This window comes from Mirounga angustirostris, unplaced genomic scaffold, assembly GCF_029215605.1.
Source record: "Mirounga angustirostris isolate CCGP_5_RB_7025 unplaced genomic scaffold, mMirAng1.0.hap1 SCAF_5, whole genome shotgun sequence".
NCBI classification, from domain to species: Eukaryota; Metazoa; Chordata; class Mammalia; order Carnivora; family Phocidae; genus Mirounga; species Mirounga angustirostris.
The window spans coordinates 134703676-134729169 of record NW_026991713.1 but is presented as its reverse complement, the minus strand read 5'-3'; the positions used below and the strand labels follow the sequence as shown (position 1 = coordinate 134729169).

At 53.7% G+C, this 25494-nt stretch overlaps 2 protein-coding genes across 2 annotated transcripts; one reads left to right on the top strand and one right to left on the bottom strand.

Moving 5' to 3' along the window:
• Positions 1–351: 351 nt before the first annotated feature.
• LOC123841981 (calmodulin-like) lies at positions 352–3026 on the bottom strand. The gene has a single exon (XM_064592117.1). The coding sequence runs from the start codon at positions 2504–2506 to the stop codon at positions 2057–2059; it is 450 nt and encodes a 149-aa protein (XP_064448187.1). The 5' UTR covers positions 2507–3026; the 3' UTR covers positions 352–2056.
• Positions 3027–21164: 18138 nt separating this feature from the next.
• On the top strand, positions 21165–22938 carry LOC123844260 (calmodulin-like protein 3). The gene has a single exon (XM_045874484.3). It carries the CDS (start codon positions 21876–21878, stop codon positions 22323–22325), a length of 450 nt encoding a protein of 149 aa, XP_045730440.1. The 5' UTR covers positions 21165–21875; the 3' UTR covers positions 22326–22938.
• The last annotated feature ends 2556 nt before the right edge of the window (positions 22939–25494 follow it).

Genomic DNA, 25494 nt, shown 5'->3' with positions numbered 1-25494 from the left:
TGTTTTTTTTTAAAGAAAGAAAATCGACTTTACACTCCATCCACTCCAGCAGCAGTTCTCAGATGTCTGGGGCTGTGGGACAGTGAAATACCCACATTCATTTGGGGCACTTTGTAAGGACTCTTCATTTTTCCGAGTAAGAACATGAAAAAAAAATCCCACAAAAATATCCCCTGCCATCACGGTGGCTTCATGGAAGAAAGGACATTTAACATGGAAAATACAGACAGAGCGTGTTCTCAGAATTTTAAACACGGCATACATTTAGGCTAGTCGAAAAATTCTTTATTTTTCCTGTTTCCACACAGAGCCTGGAAACCTTCACCTTGGGCCAGCTTGGCATTTAGGACTCACTCATTTAGAAACTCAGACCTCTGTGACTACGTCTGGAAGGGGACAGGGACTTTCTGGAGAGAACCACCCCCCGTCCTGGACCCAGAGAGTATTTCTGCCACTCCTTCCCTCACCACACCAGGTCTGTTTGCTGCCTTTGTCCCATCTCTTTATTGCCACATCCGAACCTCCCCCAGATCCCACACTTCTGTCATCTTGCTCCCTGGCCCATCCCCTGCCTCCCTCAGAACCTCAGGGGATATGAGACTCCTTCCCTGCCTCAGAGCCCGCCCCCCGCCCAGCCCACCGGGCCTCCCAGCCCTCAACCCCGGGCAGGAGCTGCCAGGCTGTGTCTGACACCTGCTAGGCTTTGGAGGGGGCCTGGCCGTACTTGGGGACTCAGTCTGAGGACAGGGCTGGGAAGAAGGAGACAGCAGCGTGTGAGGGTCATGGGAGACTGGAATGACCCACCGACGATGTCAAATGGGAGAGAAGAAAACAGAAAGACCTCATCTGAGCCACAGCCCCCCCTTGGTGACCTGGCCCTGCCCCCCACACTGGGGTTTGGCTGGACAGGCTCTGCCACTCACCTCCACCCGTGCCGGAATGAGGGGCAGGCGGGAAAGGGCGGGTGCTGGTATTTTGCAATAACCCCCCAGGGAAGCTGGCTCTGTCTCCCCACCCTTAGCTGAGAACCACTGACTTGGCACAACTAGGAAAAGATAAAGTCAGTCACTGCCAAAAGCAAAAGAAAAACTCATTTCACGAAGGCGGAAGCAGAAGCCCACCATCACAGGACACCCAGGGCCGCACAGCTGGTTGAAGACTATGCTGGAAAACCATGTGTGTTTTCCGAATCCTGAGGCCCCAGGCTTGTTCTGCCTCCCCTACAGCCCTGGGATTTCAATCCGACACCATCCTTGGCCTCGGTTTCCTCCCGTGCAGGGTGACCTTGGATTAAGCCATCTCTGAGAACCAGGACAAGGAAGGGAGCCTTGAAAACTGTGACGAGCAGCCTCCAGTGGGTCTGATTTTGGGGAACCACACTGCAATGCCACAAACCCCAGTTTGAATGGGGTTGGGGGCAGCAGAGGACGAGGATGGTGCAAAGGATGGTAACTTTGTTTGTGGTGTAGAGAGTGTCTCAGTCCCAGGCTCTGGCCTCCAGCCTCCGGTCTGGACCCAGGAGCTCAGGCAGAACCTCGAGCCAAAGAAACGTGCCTCTTGTGTCCTCTCCCAGCCCGACACACCCGTCCCGCACCTGTTCTCCTCAGGCATCCGGGAGACGCTGGAGGAGAACCGTCTGGCCTACCCAGGTCGGTTCTCCCACTCGGGCACAGGGAAAGGGGCAGAGGTGCAAAAGAAACCCAAATACCACCGTCTGGAGCCTTTGATTTTCCACTTTCCAACCAAACATTCAAGCACCAGCACACACCAACCTTGGAGTTCACATTCCTTTTATTTCAACCACCACATTGTTTTGGGTTTCCTCACGACCGCCCAGTGAGGCAGGGGGCTCCCCATCTCTCTGCAGGAGCAGCTCTAAGGCCTCGCTGGGCACAGAGAGCACAGAACCCAGGCCCAGGAGAGGCCAGGCTTTCCCACCAACAGGTAATCTCCCATCCACCACCCAGACTTCCCCTTGATGTCCCCACCACAAAAGCAGGGGCCCCGAGAAGGCATGAGGACCAGAGTCAGGCAGGAGACAGGCCAGGGCCAGGCCTCACTTCTGGGAGAGGATGCGCAGGAACTCCTTGTAGTCCACCTGCCCATCCTTGTCTGTGTCGGCCTCCTGGATCATGGCATCTAGTTCCTCCTGGGACAGCGTCTGGCCCAGCTTGGCCATGGCCTGCTTGAGCTCGTCCACACTGATGCGGCCGTTGCCATCCAGGTCGAAGGTGCGGAAGACCTCCTGCATGTCCTGCTCACTGCCCCAGGACTTCATCCTCTTGACCACCTCTGCCAGGAACTCCTGGAAGCTGATGACACCGTCACCATCCGTGTCCACCTGGGCGATGAACTCCTTCAGCTCGGCCTCCGACAGATCCTTGCCCAGGGCCTGCATCACGGCACCCAGCTCCTGGGTGTTGATGGTGCCATCGCCGTTCTTGTCAAATCTGGAGAAAGCCGCCTTGAACTCGGCCACCTGCTCTTCAGACAGCTGCTTGGCCATGTCACTCACACCCGTCACGGAGCTGCCGACCAGCTCAAAGGGCTCACGTCAGAGCTGGGGACCAGTGACTGGGACAGGCAGCCAAGTCTGTGTGAGGGCAGAGCTCCCGTGGCAGCCTTGCCCTGGGATGGGAACCCCCTCCTTTTCTACAATTGGAGCAGAGGGAGGGGAAAGGCTCTCCACCCTCCGCATGTCCTTGGGCAAAATCCTCCTCCCAGGGAGGGACAGACAAGCGGCAGACCAGAAATGCCGGAATTGGAGTGGCAGGGCCTGCCCAGGAGAAGCTGGGGGGAGCCAGCGTGGGGGCCGTCAGAGGCCTGTCAGCTACCCCAGGACCCCATGGCAGATACAAGCCACCTTGGAAGCTTCTCACACAGACCATGGCGGGAAGGGAAAGGGAGCCTCCCTCGGTGGCCACGGCAGGTCCTGGAGGAGAGGGGGACTGTCCGGCCCTCCTGTCTGTGCTCCTTTCAGTCTACTGCCCAGCTCTCATCCCACAGGGCAGACCGGTGGGGATGGATGTGGTAGAACTGCATGGAATTCTACCAGGGTGGACCCATGGGCATCATTAAATCCCCAGCCCAGGGCGGTCGACAGATCTATAGGTGGAAGATGTGGCCCACTGCCTGCAGCCTCGAGCAAGCAAGGGGCCTGGGCGCACACAGAACCTGGCCCCCCCCCGGTGGTGCTGTTTATGACACGAATATTCCAAGTGTGATTTCGGGGGGTGAGGAAAAGGCTTCCTGTCCCCTCAGAATACCTCTCCTCGAGCTCCGTGATTCCTCTGATCCCATTCCATTGTCAGGTTCAAGCTTCTGCATGGGGACACAGAGGAGGAGTGTGAGGTCGTGCCTGAGAGCTGTGGGGATGCTGGGGAGTGCGTGGGCCCCAGGCTCCTGCGTTCTCTCGAAGGAAATCATCTCTGCCCACTGCTCTGAGTAGCAGAGTTTAGACCAAGAGCTCAACCCCTTGGGGACTATTCCCAAGTCCTTAGCAAGTGAGACCCAAGCCTCTGAAGGGACGTTTGCACCGGAGTCTCTATGGTGTCTTTCTCAAGCAGATCTCCTCTTGGTCCCTACACATTCCCAGGATTTCCACCCACCTGTGCCTCTGTGTATGGAATGAACTCCTTCACTCTCCCAAGGAATTGTATAAATTCCAGGTCTCTCTGGTTCAGCCCCTCAGACAGACTGAGGAGTCTCACCTTCCCTAGAGTGCAGCCGGGCAAACACCTGCCCCCCAGCCCACCCCGAGTCAGGGGACCCAGATGGAGAGAGAGACACAAAGGGAAATGTTCCAGTTGTCTAACCTCTTTTGCAAAGATGTCTTGACCAAGGATTGCTGTTTCATCTTGGCACTGGAATAGTACAGAGACCTCAATAAGCCTTGAGTCATCAGTGAAACCGACAGCTGGTATCATGTGCAGAACGTGGTCTACCTGGAATGCTCCTGCTTCCTCATGTGACCCGGGATGGTTGGGGCTCCTGACAATGAAGACCTGCTCTTAAGGATATTTGAAGATATAAATCTGTATTTTACATTTTCTTCTTACCTTATTAGCAGGACTTGTGATTAAAAATCCAAGATGCTTAACATTTTCTTAGTTTCCCTTGGTATTAGATGATGCATCATAAACAATGAAGAACTTTTCGGATGCTATCGGGAGACTAAACCTCTTGGTTCTAGCTCCGTTGCGGATTTGGAAGCTTAACTTGGGTCTCAATATCATCATCTATAAAATGGGATAATACGTCTGCCATATATGATCAGGGCACTTGAGATCAAAGATCAAAGCATCTTTGGTCAACGGGAGGCATCATTATTCTAGATAAACCTCATCTCTGGTAGCAAGCTGGTTTGTGTTTGATGTGAACCAACACTCAAGAAAAGGAGGACCTCAGTCTCAATTTTGTTATTATACCTTTCTTGATTGGACTGATAAACTAAACTCGTCTGCCTGGAGATTCTAGTCACATCAAACAGTCCAAGGCTCTGACACATTAGTCAGCTCTTGGACATCAGCCTCAACAACGCAGTTCCGCACAGGGCAGAGGCTTGTATGTAGAAAGAGCATCTAGCGAGTATCCTCAGGGGACCGGAAGGTGAGAAAGATTGTCGCTCACTCTCCCCATGGACAGATGGAGTCTCGGGAGGGACAGACCTATGCCCAGGGGCACCCAGTAACTGCGGAAGGAGCCACATTTCTGGTGAGTACATCCCCACCCTCGGCCTGCCATTTTGGACCCCGCTTCCTCTCTAATACGGCGTGTTCTCTTCTCAGAGCATGAATCCATATGGAAATGCCTCCCTCACCCTCCCCACCCGGCCTCCTGCTGCAACAGGTAAGCGGCCAGTCAGCTGCACAGGGCCAGCGTCAGGGATCGCTGCTCCCGAGTGACCAACAAACACCACGGGGTGTCTGAGAGTTGAACTCAGGGCTGGGAAGGGGGGAGCAACACGGCATGCATCGCCAAAACCTAATCCAGCTTGATGAAGCCCCCTTCTTCCTCTGCAGCCCTGGTGTAGAGCCCCGGCCCATCTCTTTGGAAGGAGCAGGAGGGAGCTGGGGTCACCTCACATCCACAGGTGTGTCCTCATGGGGCCGCACCTCTCGCCGGGCTCCCTGTGTGTTGGGACAAGGGTGTCCATCAGAGATGAGTCTGAGGCTGGGAGATGGTCACTTGCTCGGCGCCCCACCGCTGAGCCCTGTGGCCGAGTAAGAAGCGTGCACAGGAAGACAAGTGAGAAGAATGCCCCACATCAGCCTGTGGGGTGTCTGTCTCCCCCCAGCTGAGTGTGAGGGAGACCAGGAAAGGCTGCCTACCGAGGGGCACAGAAGAACCACAGCTGAGTGGCGGGCGGACCCAGGTTGGCTGAGAAAGGAGCCCCTTGAGCCAACAAGAACAGAGAGGATGTGGCCAGGCAGAGCAGAGACCAGCAGTGTGGCTGGAGAAAGCCGGGGGCCTTCCTGGGGTCACCTGTCGGAGGTCAGCTCTCCTGCCCAGGACCCCCTCCCTCTCCGGCCCCTCTCAGTTTATCTCCCTGACCCTGCTGCCAGGGATACTCGGACTTCTCCCAGTGAGAGCAGCTGCAGTCCTGGAGGCAAAGAGGGTGCCCTGGGTTGAGGAGGCAACAGGGAGGAAGCAGCCTCCCCCCGCACCCCTGGCAGGAGGGGTCCCAGAGGCCGTCCCCACAGGCAGCAGGCCCCGCTGCCCCAGGGAGTCCTTACTCCCCACTGCTCCTGCAGTAGCCCTGAGTGTTCGTGCGTGCATGTGTGTGCATGAGTGTGCGTGAGTGTGCGTGAGTGTGTGTGTGCTGGGCACCGGCGTGCAAGGTGGCTGGCCTCCTGCTCAGGCCTTCAGAACGGAGGGCGAAGCCAGCCCAGGGCTTCCCCAGGAACAGGAACACACTCAGCCCTCCCTTCTCTGTTGGCTTTGTGGGCCAAGTACTGGTGAGAAACCAGTAAGACAGGTTTGGGGGCCTCCTCTGGCTCCTGAGACTTGCGGGAACCTGCTAGTCTCTCCCACCTGAGCCAGTCTTTGGGGTTGGCGCCTCCCCCCAGCTTGCCTGGAGCTGCTGTAGGGGGACCCCTGTGTGTCCGCGTGAGGCTGTCTGCACACGGAGCTTCCAGAGCCAGCTCCCAGAACCCGCCCTTGCTCCGGCCTTCTGTGAGTCGTGAGCAGGAGAAATGGTGAGCCACTGTGCTGCCGGCAGGGGGGCCCCCCCCGAGTCCCTGCTGTGCCCAGAACCCGAAACACAAGTCACACTCCGTGGAGCAATGCGGCCTTGGAACCGGGCAGCTGTGGGGCGTTGCCCTGGCCTCCCAAGTCACAGGCCGTGTAGCCTGAGGCAGGTGACTTCACCATAGAGAGAACACCATCCCTGCCTTACGAGGGTGGGGACCGACGTGGCTGCAGGAAAGGCGCTAGCTCCAGACGGCTCAGGCACAGGGTCAACAGGAGCTCGGCTGCCATCCTCCCCTCACCCAGCCGCCAGCTCTCTGCGGGGCACCTCCTCAGGCTTCGGGTTCCTGCAGGCATCTGCTTGCAGGTCAAAGGACAGACAGCCTGGAAGCAGAGCCAGGGTGGCTGTTCCCAGTTCTCAGGAAGTCCCAGGCCGAGCGAACACCTGGTCTCACCGATGCTAGAGACAGTGTCCGTCTTGCTCAGCGTTCCCGCTCCTAGTGCCTGCCATGGAGCAGGTGCTCCCGGGTGTTGAGTGAGTTTGGGAGGTGACCATCATTCCACAGGAAACATGTTGAAGGCTCAGAAGTCGGGGATCACCTTTCCATTTTATTCTTACTTTTTAAAAAAGATTTATATATTTATTTTAGAGAAAGAGAAAGAGAGAGAGCGCGTGTGCAGGAAGGAGGGGCACAGAGAGAGGAGAGAGAATTTCAAGCAGAGCGTGGAGCCCGACACGGGGCTCGACCCCACAACCCTGAGATCATGACCTGAGCTGAAATCAAGAGTCAGACATTTAACCCACTGAGCCACCCGGGTGCTCCTCGTCTTTCCATTTTAGATCCTTGTCCAAGCAAAGGCGTGATTCTTGGGCTCCCAGCGGGTCACCTGGAAAAGGGCAGAGGCCCTGCCGTCGTGGGCCTTGTGTTCACGGGAGCGGGGTTGGAGTCCGATCGCTTTGCACTCAGCACTGCTTGTTGGAGGGGGCTGCTGTGTCGTCAGTGCCCACAGTTTGCCCAGACTTGCCAGGAGGTTGGCAAGAGCCGTCCTTCCCGCTCTTTTTTTTCAGTGACACACCTGGGAGCTTGGCAGGACGCACATTGCTCCCCACGCGCCGTCCACCCACATAGGCAGCCTCAGTGACAGTGACGTTCTTGCTATCTGGGACTTTGCGCGAGAAATACTTTGAGTAGGGTATTTTTCCAGAGAACGGAACTGTATCCCTTCAAACACCAAGCATTTTAACTTTAACCATCTGTGCTGGAAATCTTTCTAAGACGCATCATCTGTTCTGTTCCCCTCCGTTCCGGACAAAGTGAGGTGGACCGTAGCTCCAGTGGTGAGAGGTGAGAAATGGGACCGTTGGTCTTGTCGTGGCGTAGCCCTGCCCGTGGGGATGGGAGCAGGTGTGTGTGCCATGCCCTGGACGGTCCGAGTTTGCTGCAGTTCCTGCAGCTGATGCTCCCCACCCCCGTCTGCAGTCGGCGTTACACTCCATGGTCCCAGGCTTCATTTCACGGCTCGTACTGACGTAACAAGGTAGAACCAAAGTTGTCAGGGAAAAAAAGAGTTGGCCAAATTGTAAATCAGCAACTTTAATGTAAAAACAGTCATAAATCAGGGCATCTGGGTGGCTCAGTCGGTTAAGCGTCCGACTCTTGGTTTCGGCTCAGGTCACAATCTCAGGGTTGTGAGATTGAGCCCAGAGTCAGGCTCTACGCTCAGCGTGGAGTCTGCTTCAGATTCTCTCTCTCCCTCTCCCTCTGTTCCTCCCTTGCTGGCGCGCATGCTCTCTCTCTCTCTCTCTAAAAAAAAAAAAAAAATGAGCACCTGGGTGGCTCAGTCATTGAGCATCTGGCTTCGGCTCAGGTCATGATCCCAGGGTCCTGGGATCGAGCCCCGCATTGGGCTCCCTGCTCAGCGGGAAGCCTGCTTCTCCCTCTCCCACTCCCCCTGCTTGTGTTCCCTTTCTCTCTCTCTCTCTTTCTGACAAATAAATAAAAATAAAATCTTAAAAAAAAATTTAAAAAGCAGTAATAAATGAGTTGCTCTGATGGCGGTGCCTGATGCTTCTACTAGATCTCTAGGTTCGGGACGAGGTCCTAAAGCCTCAGGGTTGCTGTTGCCTGAACACTGGCTCAGAGCAGGTATTCATTCCCGCAGATGCACCTGCCTCAGCACCGTCCCCCATCTCTGCTCCAGGCGCTGCTGGGTCCATCCATCTGGCAAGAAATGAGGGAGGGGCAGCCCCAAGACATGGCTGCAGACCAGAGGAGTGACTGGGGTGCACCCATGCATCCGATGCACTGCTCAGAGGGAGTGAATTAGGTCACAGCACTCCCAAAGTGCTGGCCGCGGGATCCCCCTCCCTGCCCACTGGGGTTCCCTGGGAGAGCTCACAACAGTTTTGCACCGTCCCTCCACTCCTCCACCTTTCCGTTTGCCCTGAGGAGAGCCAGGCAAGAGGGTAATAGGGTCTCTGTACAAACATGCCCTCCCCACTGTGGAAATGCCCACACGAAGTGGGTCATAAGGTCCTGTGTTGCCGAGCAGAACATTCCAGAGTGTTTGTGACAACCTCCTGCCCCACAGAACCTGATAATATTGGATGTACCTTGCTTGCTCTCCTTTGCTGGCTTGAACACACACACATCCACACTCACAACTGAAACTACATGACTGCCCACATTTTATCTTGCCCGGGTAAGGGCATTTTTAAAAATGACCTTTTCCTTTACCCACCACCCACTGAAGAATTAAGAATGGACCTTCTAGAGAAAAAACAGTTGGCAAGTTTATATGAACTCCTCTCTCGGTGGGTAGGTGAACGCTCCATCACGGTCAGGCACCAGACCAGGGACTGGCTTTTGGGATCTCTGGGGGCAGGTGCAGAACCAGGGTGTGGTAGGAAGGGGGCGCACAGCTGCTAGGGCTTGGGGGGGAGTCTGGGGGGACAGTGGGGTGCCAGGATATGAGGTGGGAAGAGCAGGGTCTCTAGGTCCCTGGAGAGACAGGTGGTAACAAGAGAGGGAAGAAGGGACCCCCAAAACGGAGAGGTTGCCAGAAGCTAATTATGGCTTCTTCACCATTTTGTCAGAAGCACCAGGACACAGAGAAATAATCCACCTATCACAGGAGAACATAAACAGCGTGCTATTGCCCTCATGTTAACGGCCGTGAACACAGGCAGCCTTCAGGGAGTTTAGATCTAGCTGACGAAATGCCAGCAGACAGGGAGGGGTGCGGTGGGCCCAAGTCAGAGGCGGGATGGCAGAAATACATTTAAATAATTCTGGAAACGCCGAAGTTATGAAAGACGATGTTAAAAATAATACTGACGACGTCAAAAACGCGCTGTTCTGTGAGTGACAAAAAGTGACTGTCAAGGAAGAAGAGTTGGCGTCTCTTCTGTTAATATATTTTTAGTGTCAGAACTTAGAAGAAGAGATTAAATATCTCACTTGAAGCCTCAGTCGTGCTGAGAACGCAAACCGCTTCTTTGGGATTTCGTGGCAAAGACAAAGCTGTTCACACTGACAGCTGTTCTTCCCTAAAAGTAATACGAACACCATGAAACTCACATTTCTCCCAGGAAACGTGGCCATCTGGAGACGTCCAAGAATAAATGTCCAACTTCCCTTGCTCTAGTATAATTATGTGAATAGTTTCTGGCCAAAACGATGTAAGCAAACGAATTGTGGGCAGCCTCTGGGAAGAGAGGAGATTGACTTTCTCCACTGTTTTCCAGAATTCTGCTGGGCAGAATTCGAGTTTGAAGCGAGGCCTTTGCCCCGCCGCCTTGGGTCAGGAGGTGGTAAAGAAGTACAGACAGAGCTAGAGAGCCCTGGGTCCCGAATGTTCTGAAGATGCCTTGTCACATCAGACTGCTCTCCTGTGGACTTCCTTCATATTTATGAAATAAAATTCTATATTGTAAAAAAAAAAAAAATTCTATATTGTTTAAGCTAAAAAAAAAAAAAGAGACAGACCTGGGAGGAAATGATCGGTAGACCAATGATTTTATGTATGAATGAAGTCAGCTCTTAATTTAAAGAAAACACACATAATAAAATAGAAACAGGCTAGCTGTGTGTGAAGCCAGCTCACAGAAAAGCAAACCCAAATGGCCAACACTGAGAAACTCTACAATTGGGCAGGAGACGGAGACATACGATTTAAATTGATGATGAGGTATCATTTTATCCTCAATCTGGCTGGCAAATGTTCACTGGACGCTCTATTACCAGAGAGGACACGAAGAGATGTGTATCGGCCCAGGCTGCTTGTGAAGAGGGCGAGTGTGGCCGCCTTGGTTCGTCTGAGAAATCTGGCAACATGTCGCGTAGGCAAAGCCGTCCTGGGATTATAGGAGCACGATCACAGGTCTGGGCCATTAACGGTGGGGAGGTGCCGAGATGCAGGAAAGCGGGCAACTAGCAAGAGAAGGAACAGATGAAAGAGGTGGTCAGTGTGTGTGCGTGTGTGTGTGTGTAAGAGATCAGCCATCGCTTGAAAGGACGTTTATTCCGCTCCTGTTTCTGGAATGACTCATTTATTTTCTTCACAATCCAAGACCTCACAAAGGTTTCATTTCTAAGAAGGGAATTAAGAAAGTCACACTTGGCGGAATCAAATTTAAAATCCTGGGTTTCCGCCCCGGAGGAGGCCTGGGCACCCCCACCTGCATCCTCGGGGCGTGTGTGGGCCCCTCTGTGGGGTTCTCTCTCCCCTTCCTCTTAGACCCAGGGACTGTCTGAGGGACTGTCTTGGCAGCTTCTCAAATTTGCCCAGGACTTGATCAGGTGTTGAATTTTTTTTTTTCCAAGTTGCAAATTTGGTGTCACTGAGTGTCACCTGGGAAGCCTTTAGCAAGTCGGGGAAGTCGGCTCTGTGTTAAATAATCACAGTTAGGGAGACTCTTGGCCCCTTCAAGGAGCAAAGTGTAGAATATTGGGTCCTGAGCAGGCATGGGGGAAGATATTTGACCCCCCCAAGCCGTAATAGTGTAGTCGAAGGCAACGTCATGTGTCACATTCCCTAAGACCAGGGATCCCCACGCTTGGCTTCAGGAAATACAAACGTCTGTCTGTCCGACCTCTGCAGACGGCGGCATGGGCGGACATCCTAGATGTGCTCTGTTGGCCTGTTTGGCAGCTGACATGATGTATCCGAGGCGTGGTTGGGGACCAGGCCATGGGGTGCGGGCCATGGACTGAGTTCTGGGAGAGAGTAGGCCTCAGAGATAAGTCAGTTTTCCAGCAAGCACAGACTGGGAACAGCCAGGAAGATGGGCACAAGCAGGTTTATTTTGCTCCCACACACAGTTCCTTCCCGCAGGACTGAGGCCTGTGGCCGGCCTGCCCCCATGCCCCCCTCGCCCCTGTTTGCAGGCCAACCCTGGCACGAGGACCTTTCATATTTTCAGGGCGGGACGCAGGGTGCTGCCTGTGGCCGCGGGACCCTGAGCCTCACGAAACTGAGGACGGGGACTCGGTCCCCTTCGTGCCTGTCCTGGGAGCTCTGGCGGGGCACAGACGGAGGGCAGCGGCTTAAACCAGGTCAGAGCTTGGAACCGGGTGAGCAGGACCCGCCCCACCCCCACCCGGCAAGCTCGTTGCCCAACCCGGGCAGGGCCACGGTGACACACCCCTGGGGGAGGGGGTGGCTCCCCGTGACCCCTGCCCGGAAAGGCTCCGTCATCCCCTAGGGGACGGTCCCTGATGGGCCAGTTTCAGCAGGGAGAGGTGGGCCTCTCATCCCCCGGGCCCCCGGTATTCCCACCGCCCTTGGTGACGGGGTATCTCGCAGGGCTCCATCACACCAGGTGGCCACCGCCCCGTCTGACCGTGCCACACTGGCTCACCTGCCAAGGGCTCCGATGTGTGACCCCTGTAGTCGCCCAGGGGATGGTTCCTCTCTTACAGATGAAGCGAGTGAGGCTCAGACACGGCGCACAACTCATTCGCGGCAGAGCCGGGACCTGGAACGCAGGTTCCCTTCCTCGGGGGTGCCTGTCCCCGTGTCTCAGGCCTTCAGCTGCCCTCCTACTCCACTGAGGGCAGCCACACGGGCTCGAGCAACCGTCGTGGCCCGGCAGAGCCGGCAGTCAGGGCTCCCCCAGGCAGCCGCGCCCCGGGTGCACAGGGCAGGAAGGTGGGGAAGGCCGCAGGATGTTCCAGAAGGAGGTAGCGGCTCAGTGGGTGCCCTGCCTCCCACCAGCTGCCTGGCTTCGGCAGCCCCCTTACCTGATGGCAGTCAGCTTTGCATATATATATATATATATATATATATATATATATATATAATTATATTATTATATTATTATATTATTATATCATATTATATATTATATATTATATATGTGTGTATATATATATATCTATATCTCTGGGGGGTTTTGTTGTTGTTGTTGTTGTTTGGGGGTTTTTTTTGAGAGTGAGAAGGAGAGAGAATCTCAAGCAGACTCCACACCCGGAGCAGAGCCTGATGCGGGACTCCATCCCACGACCCTGAGATCGATGACCTGAACGGAAATCAAGAGTTGGACACTTAACCGACCGAGTCACCCAGGTGCCCCAGTTTTGCATTTTAAATAGGATAACCCAGCTAATGTGCTTGGTACGTAGCAGATCCTCTGTGCACTTTTGTGAAATCCTTGGAAACGATTTCTCGAGAAGTCCTCATTTGCAGTCAGCCTTCAGCATCACCTCCGCTAAACTGTATTTACCCAAGTCCACCATTATCCTCCTGTTCTCTGGAATGTTCTGGGACAAGCTGCCCTGGTTCTTGCTTGACTTTCTCTATCCCTCGGTAACCTCATCTGTGGCTATGCCCGTCTCTTTATTGGGGCTTTAATATTTCCCCCTACTTTTATTCCAGGTTCTTCATCTGTGTGTTTTAATGTCTGTGCTCCCCATTAACACGTGGAACAATGATTTGTGTGGGGTTTTTTTAAGATTTTATTTATTTATTTGTCAGAGAGAAGGAGACAACACGAGCAGGGGGAGGAGCCGAGGGAGAAGCAGGCTCCCCACTGAGCAAGGAGCCAGACGCAGGGCTCCATCCTAGGACCCTGGGATCATGACCTGAGCCGAAGGCAGACGCTCAGGCATCCCCAACAATGATTTGTTTTTTAAAGATCTCTAGACTTTAACTCTTCCCTTAAGAGCTTTCTTCACATTTTTTTTAGGATATCTGACTACTTTCTCGCATCTTTTTTTTTAATTTTTATTGTTATGTTAATCACCATACATTGCATCATTAGTTTTTGATGTAGTGTTCCATGATTCATTGTTTATGCATAACACCCAGTGCTCCATGCAGAACATGCCCTCTTTAATACCCATTACCGGGCCAACCCATCCTCCTACCCCGCTCCCCTCTAGAACCCTCAGTTTGTTTTTCAGAGTCCATCGTTTCTCATGGTTCATCTCCCCCTCCGATTTCCCCCCCTTCATTCTTCCCTTCCTGCTATCTCCTTCTTCTTCTTTTTTTTCTTAACATATATTGCATTATTTGTTTCAGAGGTACAGATCTGAGATTCAACAGTCTTGCACAATTCACAGCACTCACCATAGCACATACCCTCCCCAGTGTCTATCACCCAGCCACCCCATCTTGAATCTTGAAAAAAGAGCAGAGCTTCCTCTCCACCCCACCCCCTCTAACTGCAGTGTTAGTAACCTTCTACTTTCCTGCAGGAGCTCTGCTCCCTCTCCCCCTGCCCCTCCCAGCACATGGGCTGCACTCTCCGGCCTGACTCTATTCCATGCACGATCAGAGAGCAGATGTCTGGCTTTTTTACACATTACTCTCTTTTTTTTCTTGCACATACATGCTGCCTTTATACTGGCCCATGTCCCTTTCTTGAGTGTATTCCAAGCTGTCATCATTTACCATTAAACACCTTTGAGAACTAAAGTGTCGTGAACCAGTTCTCAGTATTTGCGTTCATGGTCATTTTGTGTGTTTGTTTCCCCAAGCTACATAGCATTTTCCCTATGATACATTTGAAATTCCTTCCTCCAGGTATACTAGACAGACAGACAGACAGATACACAGATAATAGAAAGATAATAGATGATAGATGATTGATAGATAATAGATAGATGATAGATACATAGATGGGAGACAGAGGCCATAGTTTTGCAACTCCCTGTTTGATTCTGGAAAGGAGTTGGGGCGGTGGACCGAGCAGCACGGGGCCCACATGAAGGGCCCCACCCAGCCCTCCCCACGTCATGCATCTGCCATCTCCATCCCAGTATGGAAACAGCGCCCGCGCAGTGCCCTCCTTCACAGGGTCCTCTGCCCTGTCAGGTCTGGGGGTCAGGTGCTGCTGAGACCCCGACTTCTCAGGGAGCCAAAGCCACTGCTCCCCAGAGCTGCCCATAGAGACGCGCCAGGCTCCGGCAGGCAGAGGGACAGCTTTCTGGTGCCACCCGGTGCACATGGACAGTGCAGATGCTGATCTCTGTGGGCGTCTTCGCAACGGCTTCTACCCCTTCTTTGCCAAGAACTCAGAGTAAGCTCGATGCAAAGGAAGTGTAGGGCTCAGGGGAAGTTAAGGGGTGGGATGTCAGGCCCCCGGGGCAGACCCTATGCTGGGCTCATGCCCCACCTCGTGTGAGCTCTCCCATGGCCCACCCTCGAGCACCCCACGGGGGGAAATCTCAGAACTGAGCACTCCCCAATCCCTCCTTCCTTTGCTCTTAGACTTCCCATGGGGTTCCCTTGGGCCACACCACACCCACTCCCTCTGCCCTTTCCTCGTCCTGATCAAGGCTCCTTTCCTCGTCCTGATCAAGGCTCCTTTCCTAGGGCTGTCCCTTCCCTTCTCCAAGTCACCAGATTTGGCCTCCTCCGGGCATGCAACGCTTGGTCCTGGGTGAGGTGCTTTGGGTCACCTCCATATTCCTTCAGAGATGAGGTCAGGAGCTGTCCGTTCTCTTCCTCATACAAATGTAGAAATGCATACACAGAAACGCCACCGGGTTCGACGTCGGTGACGCTCTGAGTCGGGACCTTGAGAGTCCTTGTTCGCTCTGAGATGCTGGACCCCTGTGGTCGATGGCAGTCGTGTTATGAGCCCTCCTGCCCCATCCCCCCACCACACATGAGGCACTACTCCTGGGACCAAGACTTCCACCACCTTCTGCTTCCCAGAAAACCTACGTTCTACCCCACCCAGCTGGCCTTGGTCAAAGCCTTCATCGTCCCTTCAGCAGATGTTTCTCGAATGCCTGTTACATGCTGGGGCTGTGCGGGATTCGGAGTCTCCAATGAACAGAACACTCTCCCTGCCTTCCAGGGGCTTGAGGCTGATGAGAGATGGCCTTAGTAAGTGGCGAGGCCCTGTTCCTCGCAGCTCAAAGAGCCAGGAGACCCTCCTGCTAGGCCCATTTTGGCGGCTTACTAAATAGTTGCCCAGTCCTGGGTAAAGACTTTAAGTTTGATGGGTTATGATGTCCTTGAAGTCATTTTTCAAATGAAATCTTCCTGGGACGGTAAGTGATTGTTAATCTTTATTGAGCTCTGACTGTTCCAGCCACCATTCTGAACCCCCGCATGTATTAATCCGTGGTGCCCTATGCTCCTGTTGTACCCATTTTACAGATGAGGACCCTGAGCCATGAGAGTTGCAACTTGCCCAACACATATGAAGCAGTTAAAAGCAGAGCTTTCCCGGTCGGCAGTGGGGGGAGGAAGGAGGCCAGGCACCCCGGGCCCTCCGTGTCACCTTCTCTCGCTCACCATGCATCTCTGGAAGGACTTTGCAGACTCCAAGGGATTCAACGAGCTAGTCTAAAGCCACTGGGTGAATGACCTCCAAAGGGAGTTCTGCCCTTTGGTGAACTTCTTTGCCCCTTTCAAATCGCTTACCCAGGCGCGGAGCCCATACTCCAAATGCTCCTGCTTTCTCCACACCTCACATGCTCCGCAACAGGCTCACATGTCCTCACGTGGACTCCTGAGCCCTGTGCAAACACAAGCTCGCACACAGCTGGCTTTCTGCATCGAATGAAAAGGTTTTCATCACAACCATAAGCTTCAAAGGCTTGGAACTTAGAACAAACGCTCTTCCTGCCTCTTAGGGAGCTCTGTACCCCTCAGGGGAAGAGCAGTTTGTCCTCTGGAAGGTAATTACCACACCCCTGTGGTTGCAGGGGCTTAAAGTAACCCGCTTAGCCAGTGATCAAATGGAGCTGGGTACCAAAAGATTCATTCAATGTAGTTCTAGCCCCTCAGCACATCACCTCATTTAATATTTTCTGTTGATCAATTTTTTTCAAAACATTAAATATAAAAAAATTTTTTTTAAATAAAAATTTAAAAATTTAGAAAACACATCAAATATCAAATTTGAAAGGCCGGCGGGTCACACAAAGGAGCCCTTCCAGAACCCCGCACAGCCCTCCTCCACCCTGCCTTCCCCAAGGCCAGTGCAGGACCCCTTCACCTGCCCAGAAGTTCAGGGGAGGCACCAGTGAGCACGGTGAGTGACCTGAGCTAAGTCACCAATCCCAGCAGGTGTCATAAAAAAAATTTTTTTGCCCTTTTCCCAGGAAAACAGGAAGTCTGGGAAGAGATTTTTAATGTGTTTGGCTATCTTTATTGTGGGACTTTGTACTACTTTGCTTTTTTGGGGGGTGATCATTTCATCCTGATTTAGTCAAAGTGGCTGTCAGTAATTAAATACAAGTCACTTTGTGTCCCTGCTGTTGCGTCTTGCGTACATGTGCTGAGCAAGGTGCTCAAAGTCCCCGGAGGCACTGGCCTCAGCAGTCGAGCTGCTAAGGAGCTTGAAGATACCCAGCAGGGGGGCTTGGCAAGGGGTGGACCGGGGGCTTCCCTGGAGGCTGCTCTCATAAGCCTGCTGCTGGGTAAAAGCAGTGGGCGCTGACTTGAGGACACACTGACCCAAGAAGATCCAAGAAACTCTCCAAACAGTCTCTTGTTTGCTTCCCCTGGACTCAGTGACCTTCATTCTGCAGGTGAGGCCTCCAATCATAAACTTGAACCACTCCTTCCCTTTATGACCCAGCGGGAGGTAACACACGGTGCCCTGCAAACGCAGGAAAGGGTGTTCACGTCCCGCACCAGCCTCCTAAACCATGATGTCACTCGGTTACTTATCAGATTTCAATCAAACAGCTCACAGCTGGGATCCAGAGCAACAGTCTCCTCCCTGAGCTCAAACTCCACTCCCGCCCAGTGCCCAGCCCAGGACAGCCCTGGAGGAATCTGGATGATTCACACAAGACTGATCAAAAGTCACTCCGAGAGCTGGGTCATGCACCAAGTCTGGAAGTCACCCAAGTTTGTTGCGTTTGGTTGTAGCGGCCTGAACACACTAAGACAAGGTGTTTCTATTCTTACTGGGGGCTGGTCGAGGAGCAACTGTTAGGGCTGGTGAATGGCTTAATCCAGAATAAGAGAGTTCTCAGGGCCACTCTCAGCCATAGGCATTCTCACAGGGCACAGGCATGGGAGGAGTGACAAGAGTGGGGAATCCTGATGTGTATCTTCAGAGCCCCGGGTAGCAGAGGCAGATCCCCGAGGGTGCTTCGTGAACTCTTTTTAACAAAAACTACCATGGGGCGCCTGGGTGGCTCAGTCGTTAAGCGTCTGCCTTCGGCTCGGGTCGTGATCCCAGGGTCCTGGGATCGAGCCCCGCATCGGGCTCCCTGTTCCGCGGGAAGCCTGCTTCTCCCTCTCCCACTCCCCCTGCTTGTGTTCCCTCTCTCGCTGTGTCTCTCTCTGTCAAATAAATAAATAAAATCTTTAAAAAAAAAAAACTACCATGACACCAATTCAGATAGAAGAATGTACCTCGGGTCCTCTACTCTTCAAAGGAAGCAGCTGTAGCAGGCAGTCCCGTTGATGGGTGTCTTCATGAATGATTGGGGTGGATTGGGGTCTTCATTAATACTGTATTCTGTAGGGCCAACACTGTCCCTGCCAAGATTCCAGTGTCCTCGGTACCTCTCACCTCCAGCCCGGGGAGTACTATACTCGGTTCAGACTTGGTTCTCAATACTCCACCAGTGTGGTCTTCCAAGAGTGTTCCAAGGATCCATGTAGGGGAAGGGTGCCCCCAGTACCCTTTCAGGGGGCCTGGGAGGTCAAAACGATTCTCCTAATAATACCAAAACATTATTTGCCTTTTTCACTGTGTTGACATCTTGCACCAAGACCAAAGCAATGGTGCATAAAATCACCAGGCATCGAGGCTCCTGTACTAACAATCATTATATTCTTCGCTGCCACAGAGTCTCAGTTGAAAAAAAAAAAAAAGCCAGTTTCACTTAAGAATGTTTCTGGAGTAGTGAAATTATTTTATTATATCTCCACCCTTGCATGCGTATCTTTAATATGCTGCTGAACATGGAGAAACAGTGGTTGCCATAGGAAAAGCACCATGTGAGTCCGTGAGTAATGGGGTGAGCCTTGTTTATGGACTGCCTTTTTTTTTTTTGGAAAGAATAGCTGATATGACAAGTGTTGTTGCTCAGCCTGGGTATTTGGCAGACACTTTCTCAAAAATGGATGAAGTGAGCCTGTCACTTCAAGAAAAACAACCGATAATATTTGCTATCAGTGATAATAGTTGCGCTTTCAAATGAAAATCAGAATTTTGGAAATTTCGTATGTGCCCCTGTGAGCTTGAGACTTTTTGCTACTTTTCTAATAGGATATGAATGAATGTGACTTTTTAAATTATATTTGCAATGGTTCAGCATGCGGAAGATCTGCAGAACTCGGTGAACCAATATTGCCCAAATGACCAATGCATCGCGTGACAAAATCACCAAGCACGCGAGTGACCAGTGGATTTTAATGGGACATACAAAAAGGTTCACTGACATGGTTTCAGATTCCACACTACAGCTAACCTTTGAGAAACCACCACTTGCCCAGTTTTGATACAGTTATCAAAGAAGAACATCCACCAGTCTCTGAGAGAGTCATTTGCATGTTCTCTCCTTTTCCACCTGCATGTCTGTGTGAAGCTGGGTTATCCCACACTTCAAATCAAAGCATCTGCCCCCAAATCTGCCCCCCATCTGCAGACCTGCTCCTACAAAACAGGACAGAGGGAGAGACGTGCAAAATTATTTTTATTACGTGCCGCTCATCTCCTATTTTTGTCTGTTTTAGAACTATAATTATTTTTATAAAACGATATTATTTATGTTAATATGAGTTTTTTATTTCTTTTTTTTAAGTTGCAAATAAATATAGAAAAATACATTTCAATATGTAACGTTTTTCCAGCTGTAATTTCAAATCCAGTAAATATTGATAGATGTAGCCCACACAAACGAAGGCTCTTTGGGGTCCTCAATCACTTTAAATGTTTAGATGGGTCCTAAGATCAAGACTGTATGCCTGGGGAAGGCTGCGGAAGCCCGTGAACTAAGTGCTGGTTTCCTAACTAGCGAGGCGCCACATTGTAGCCCATCCCAGCACTCTCCTTTGTGAGTCATGAGTAGCTCTGTTTAAAATCCTTTAGTGAGCTCTCTTTCAATGTGCCTTTTTGAAGAACACGCTTAGGGCGAGGGCTGGATGTTGGGGCCACGACGCCATAATCCAGAAACCTGCAGACACCTGCTGGCCACGTACCCCCTTGCGGGTGAAGTAGGCAGGAAGCAAGACCAGACCGCACGGGTCCATCAGGGGGACCGTCCCAGGCACACACTCTCCCGTGCTGCTAGTCCCTGGTTCTCCGGGACGCCGTGCCACTTCCACGCCTTTGTCTGGTGTCTCATCTTCTGTTTCCTGCTACTGCGCTTGTATGATCTCATGTATACATCCCTTTGGGGGTGAGATTTTGGCTTATGAAATTTGGGGGGACACATTCAGACCATAACATCCAGTTTATCAATTCTTTCTCTTATGGATTATGCCTTGGATGTCCTATCTAAACCCAACCCAGACCCAAACTGGATGAGCTGGTATCATTGCCAAGCCCAAGGTCGTTCAGACTTTCTATGTCATCATCTGCGAGTTTTACAGTTTTGCATTTTACATTTTGTCTGTGATCCATTTGAGTCACTTTTTGGGAAGGGTGTAAGGTCTGTGTCTAGATTCACTGTTTGCCCATGGATGTCCCATTGTTCCAGCATCATTTGTTGAGAAGACTATTTTTTCTCCCTCTTATTGTTCCTCTGTCCAAGATCAGTCGACTGTATTGTGTGGGTCTCTTTCTGGCCCTCTATGCTTCTGTTCCATTGATCCCAAGAATAGATCTTGGGCAACGGCGCCATCTTGATTACTGTGGGCTTACAGCGAGTCTCAAAGTCCAGCTTTGTCCTTCTCCTGCAGTATTGTGGTGGTTCTCCAGGGTCTCTCCCAGTTTGAATTTTCATGGATTCCCACAGGCAAAGCCACCTTTTCTCACTCAGGGGGTGGTCATTTTCCCAGGCTTCCCTGGAGTTGGGAGCAGGAGTCTGTGCTCAGTGAGTATCATACTTTGCCTTCTTAAGAATATCTCCTCTTAAAAACACCCCTTTCTTCTGCTCTGCTACCCCAAAATGAGGGGTCCAGACTTCCAGACCTGCCTTTGCATATCTTGCTGTCAATCAGAGAGTAAAACGTGAATCCCCCACCGTCTCTTCCCAAGCCTGCGCCTTCCTCATGTCCTCATCTCCCCCTATCCATCAGGCTGCAGCCACGCCGGCCACCTCTCTGTCCCTTGACCATGCCAAGCCCTCTGCTACCTGTAGGCTTGAGCCTACTCAGCCTCCCTGCCTGGACAGCACCTTCTCCCCTCAGGTCACCCTCACTTGCCGCCCCAAGGAAGCCTTCCCTGACCATCTACTGTGGAAGCGATTTCAATCTCCTTCATGGTTTTTGTCACAATATCCAAGTATCTCACCTGTTAGTTTACTCGCTAGCTAGCCATCTCGCAGAGGGAAGAGAAGCTTCTGGAGGACTGGGAGTTGCCTGTCTGATTTGTGGCTCTAGTCCCAGCTTCTAGAACAGTCCCTGAACAGAGTAGGCCCTCAATACACATGTAGGAATGCATGAGTAGGAGGAAATCTGTCTCCATTCATGTTTCTTCTGAAGATAAGAAGACAGTGCTTCCCCCTGAAGAAGAAAACCTTGTTCCTTCTCTGTAAACCCTCTTGGGAACCCGGAGGCTTTCAGGCTTTGGAAAGCAAAGACACGGGGAGGAAGTTCCCTTCAGGCAAAGGCAACTTCTGCTTTTCATCCTGCTCTGAACCTCCACTGAAGGGAAGCTGGCTGTCCTCGGGAGCGTGGGGTCTGAAGACAGGACAGAGACAATTCCAGAAGGAATGGCCCGGACCAGTCTCTGGCGGACTGGGCACGCCGCCCTCCCTGTGTGTGTCCTCACGGGGGTTCCTGCCGGCTCCCAGTGCAGTGGGCGGGGAGCCGTACACACACACACACGCACACACACACCCCGGCGCTGGCGTCAGCTCAACCCTCGGCCGGCCTCATTCCTGGTGCCGGACTCCTGTTCCAACAGCGCCCGGCCTGGGGCAAACGCAGGGCGGGGAGTCTGCATGTGAGCGAGAGCCCTGTTCCTTCTTAAGCGCCCGCCAGTCAAGCCCGGGCCAGACGGCCAGCCAGCGGGTGCCCCACACACCGCCACCTGTCCTGCAGCCCCGCCGGCCGCCACCACCGCCGCCACCAGAGCCGGCCGCCGCCCGCCCTCCATGGCCGACCAGCTGAGCGAGGAACAGGTGGCCGAGTTCAAGGAGGCCTTCTGCCTGTTTGACAAGGACGGGGACGGTGTCATCACCACCCAGGAGCTGGGCACCGTCATGCGCTCCCTGGGCCAGAACCCCACGGAGGCCGAGCTGCGGGACATGGTGGGCGAGATCGACCGCGACGGCAACGGCTCCGTGGACTTCCCCGAGTTCCTGGGCATGATGGCCAGGCAGCTGAGGGGCAGGGACAGCGAGGAGCAGATCCGAGAGGCCTTCCGCGTCTTTGACAAGGACGGCAACGGCCTGGTGAGTGCGGCCGAGCTGCGGCACGTGATGACCAGGCTAGGGGAGAAGCTGAGTGACAAGGAGGTGGACGAGATGATCCGGGTCGCCGACGTGGACGGGGACGGGCAAGTGAACTATGAGGAGTTCGTCCACATGCTGGTGTCCAAGTGAGGGGCCGGGCCTGGCGCTGTGGGAACCTGGGGCCGGCCTTGCTCCCTGCGTCCCTCGGGCCGCTTCTCCGTTCCAGGTGACTCTGCCCACCTTTGTGCGCCTCCCTTTGTCCCCTTTTCCCTCTTCCCAGCCAGGTGACACGGGCCACCCCCAGCCCAGCAAACGCCAGGTGCTTCTGCCTATCAGTAGCAGCAGTGACATTGCTCTGCATGGACAGTGGGCAGAGGACCAGCGAGTCCCACTGGCCACTGGGGAGGGTGACATCATAGAGCCCTTGGCCGGACCCCTGGAAGGCGCTCAGCACTGGGGCGGGGCCGCGGGAGCCCCCAGCGCCAGGGAGCGGTTCCGGAGCCTCCCTGGCTCCATCTGCCACTCACTGGGGCGGGTGGGAGGGAACCGGCCTAGGTGAGGGGCTGCTGGAGATGTTGACACTTGCGATCGGGCTTCCCCGAGAAACGTCACCCCCTTTCCACGGGGCGCTCTCTTGTCTGTGATTCGTCCTTTGCAGCTGGGAGTAAAACTGGGGTTAGTTGTAACACGTGTGTGTTCAGCTTCACGGAGGGAAATCTGAGCGGGAGGGAGAAGGAAGCACAGGGGAATAATAAAATGCTTGCATCCCTGTCACGTCTCCTTTTGTTCTGCTTCCCGCTGAAATGATCCTCGTTGCGTCTGGGGTTTAGATGAGGCGGGATCTCCATTTTCATGCTTTTTGCAAAGGCCACGAAACCTTGCGTTGGAGAGCAGAGTGAAAAGAGAGAAGCCTACAGAAGGTAAATCTTCAACGTTTATTTCAAATAAAATGGGGAAGTCAGTCGAGCCCCCGGAGCGCCGAGCGGATTACAGGTGGGAAGGCACCTGGTCGCCCGTTTCCATCACTCTGGGGTGACAGGAATAGGGGCGGCGACAGGAGGGTGCGAACTGCCCGTCCAGCACGTGTGACGTCAAAGCCACTGACATGGTTATTCCTGCATTTGCCGGCATTCCCCCGAGGTCAAAGGGACCCCGCAGAGGTTACCTCAGTGCCAAAGGGAGGCAGTGTTTTGTGCGGTGGGCGCTCTCCTGGGGCTGGTGACAGATGGCTGCCAGCCCGGTGATGGTCACACACCCACTGGCTGATCTTGGCTAGGTCCTTGGTCCCCACACCCGCCTCCCCCGCACGCGTGCATCCTGACGTGTAAGACGAGGAACACGGGCACTGGGGCTGGACAGACTGGGATTTCCGGCCTTGGGACTGTTGCTGGCTGCCGAGCCCCAGGAGCGCTTCATGAAGGGAACAGCCCCCCCCCCACCCCCCCACCTGGCGTGAGGCACCATGGTGCACACTCTGCATGCACACTAGCTCACTACCACCCTGTGCCGTGGTTGCTGTGGGAAGCTTCCCCATCTCACAAATGAGGAAGCTGAGACAGGCGGAGCTCACGAAATCAGCGCGATGCCCCCCAGCTGGAAAGGGACAGGGCTGGGATTGCACACGGGTCTGCGCCCTTGACTGCCCCGAGCGGCCTCTCCACAGCCCCTTGGCCTCCACGGTGACTGATGACTGTATCAGTGCCTCTCTCGAGCATTTGCGAGACGATCAGAGATCATCGTAACGTGCCCGGCATGCAGTAGGTGCTTAGTAAGTAACACCTACTCTTGCATTCACCTTTAGGAACCCCCTTCAGCTCTAACACTCTGTGAGGCCTGGCCACGTACTTCCACCCCTCAGTCCAAGAGGGCGGGGGCTGAGGGGACGCCGAGGCAGGGTCTCGGACAGAACCCCCCCCACATGCGGTGCAGCTGTGGAGCCCTCCCCCCGCCCCCGGCTGTGGAATCGGACAGCGGTGCTCTGACCGCAGGCCCTTGCATGCTGAGCCTGTTTGAGCTAAGCTAAACACCTACAGGTGGAGAGTTAGCAAGCAGCCCCTCTGCATGCGCAGGGACGGAGCGTCCAGATGTCATGGACGCAGCTCCCTCGGGGGCCTTGTGCAGAAGAGCCGAGCGAGTTGTCACCTCAAAGGTTCAGACATGCATGACGGTCCCACCTGCCAAAGGAAACACTGACGTCACCCCCAGGGACAAAAGGATTCCGGCTCAGTGTTTTTCATGGGACCAGGAAGCAAAGAACCAGGTGAGGAGGGGCTGGGTTCTGAGGTCCCCTCCTCCCCGGCTGGAGAGTGGGCGTTTAACCCCTGCTTTTCTGGTGTCGGCCTCGGAAGCCCCTGCAAGTGCGGGGCCCTATTTGCCTGCTGACACTCAGAAAGGGATGAGATGTCTTCTTGCGCCTTCCACCCAGCCTCCCCGTGATTTAGTCGATGCAGATCTTATAATTACTGTAGGCATCCTGCCAGACCCACCCAGCCTGCAGTTTAATAGGCTTTAGCGTCTTTCATGGAAAGTCCTTGGGCCAGGGCAGCTGCTAGGGAGCTAGGGTGCTGTTGAAAGGCCTCCTGACAAGCCTCTCCTTTCGGTGTTCCCAGAGCTGGGCTGTGGATGAGGGGGCCAGCAGGCTGGAAAGAGGGTGCCAAGCTCCCCACCGCCCCAAGAGTCAGGACAGCTCCTCAGACCACTGCCTGCCATCTCCACCACTTCTGTCGGGAGCTGAGCAGGTAGGAAACAGGCCTCTGGGAGCCCTCGGACGTAGGTCCCTAAGAAACGGGGTTCTCCTCACAGGTGGGAAACCTGAGGCACTAAGGGCAAGGTGGGCCCACAGGGTTGAATATGTGCCCTCCCCTCCCTTCCCCTTGGTTTTACTTTCCTGAACTCAGTTTTTAAAAAGCATTTGCCGTTGTCCTTCTCATCCAAGCAAGGTCATCGGCCAGCTTGGCCACGTGGCTCAGCCCCTCTGCCCCCCTGCAGGGTTAAGAACAGGGAGCCAGGCCTGAGGCGGACGCTGCTGGGCAGGTGCTCTGGGATTCGGTGGAATCCCCTGCCTTGGCTGGTGGGTCCAAAACTCACAGTGGGTGTGCGAGCCTTTCATCGTGCCTGGCATGCACGCAGGCCCCTCACGGCGGCGACCTCCGTGCTGGGCGTGGCTCTGACTGTGAGTGTCCGGTCACATGTCAGTCTCGGGACTCAGGCCCCTCCCAGGACACCTGTGTCTGTCTTCAGCGCCCTCCATCTGCTTTCCCGTTCTTCTTCCACGCAGCCAGAACCTGTCTTGTCCCCTGACACCGAGGTAAATGTTGGT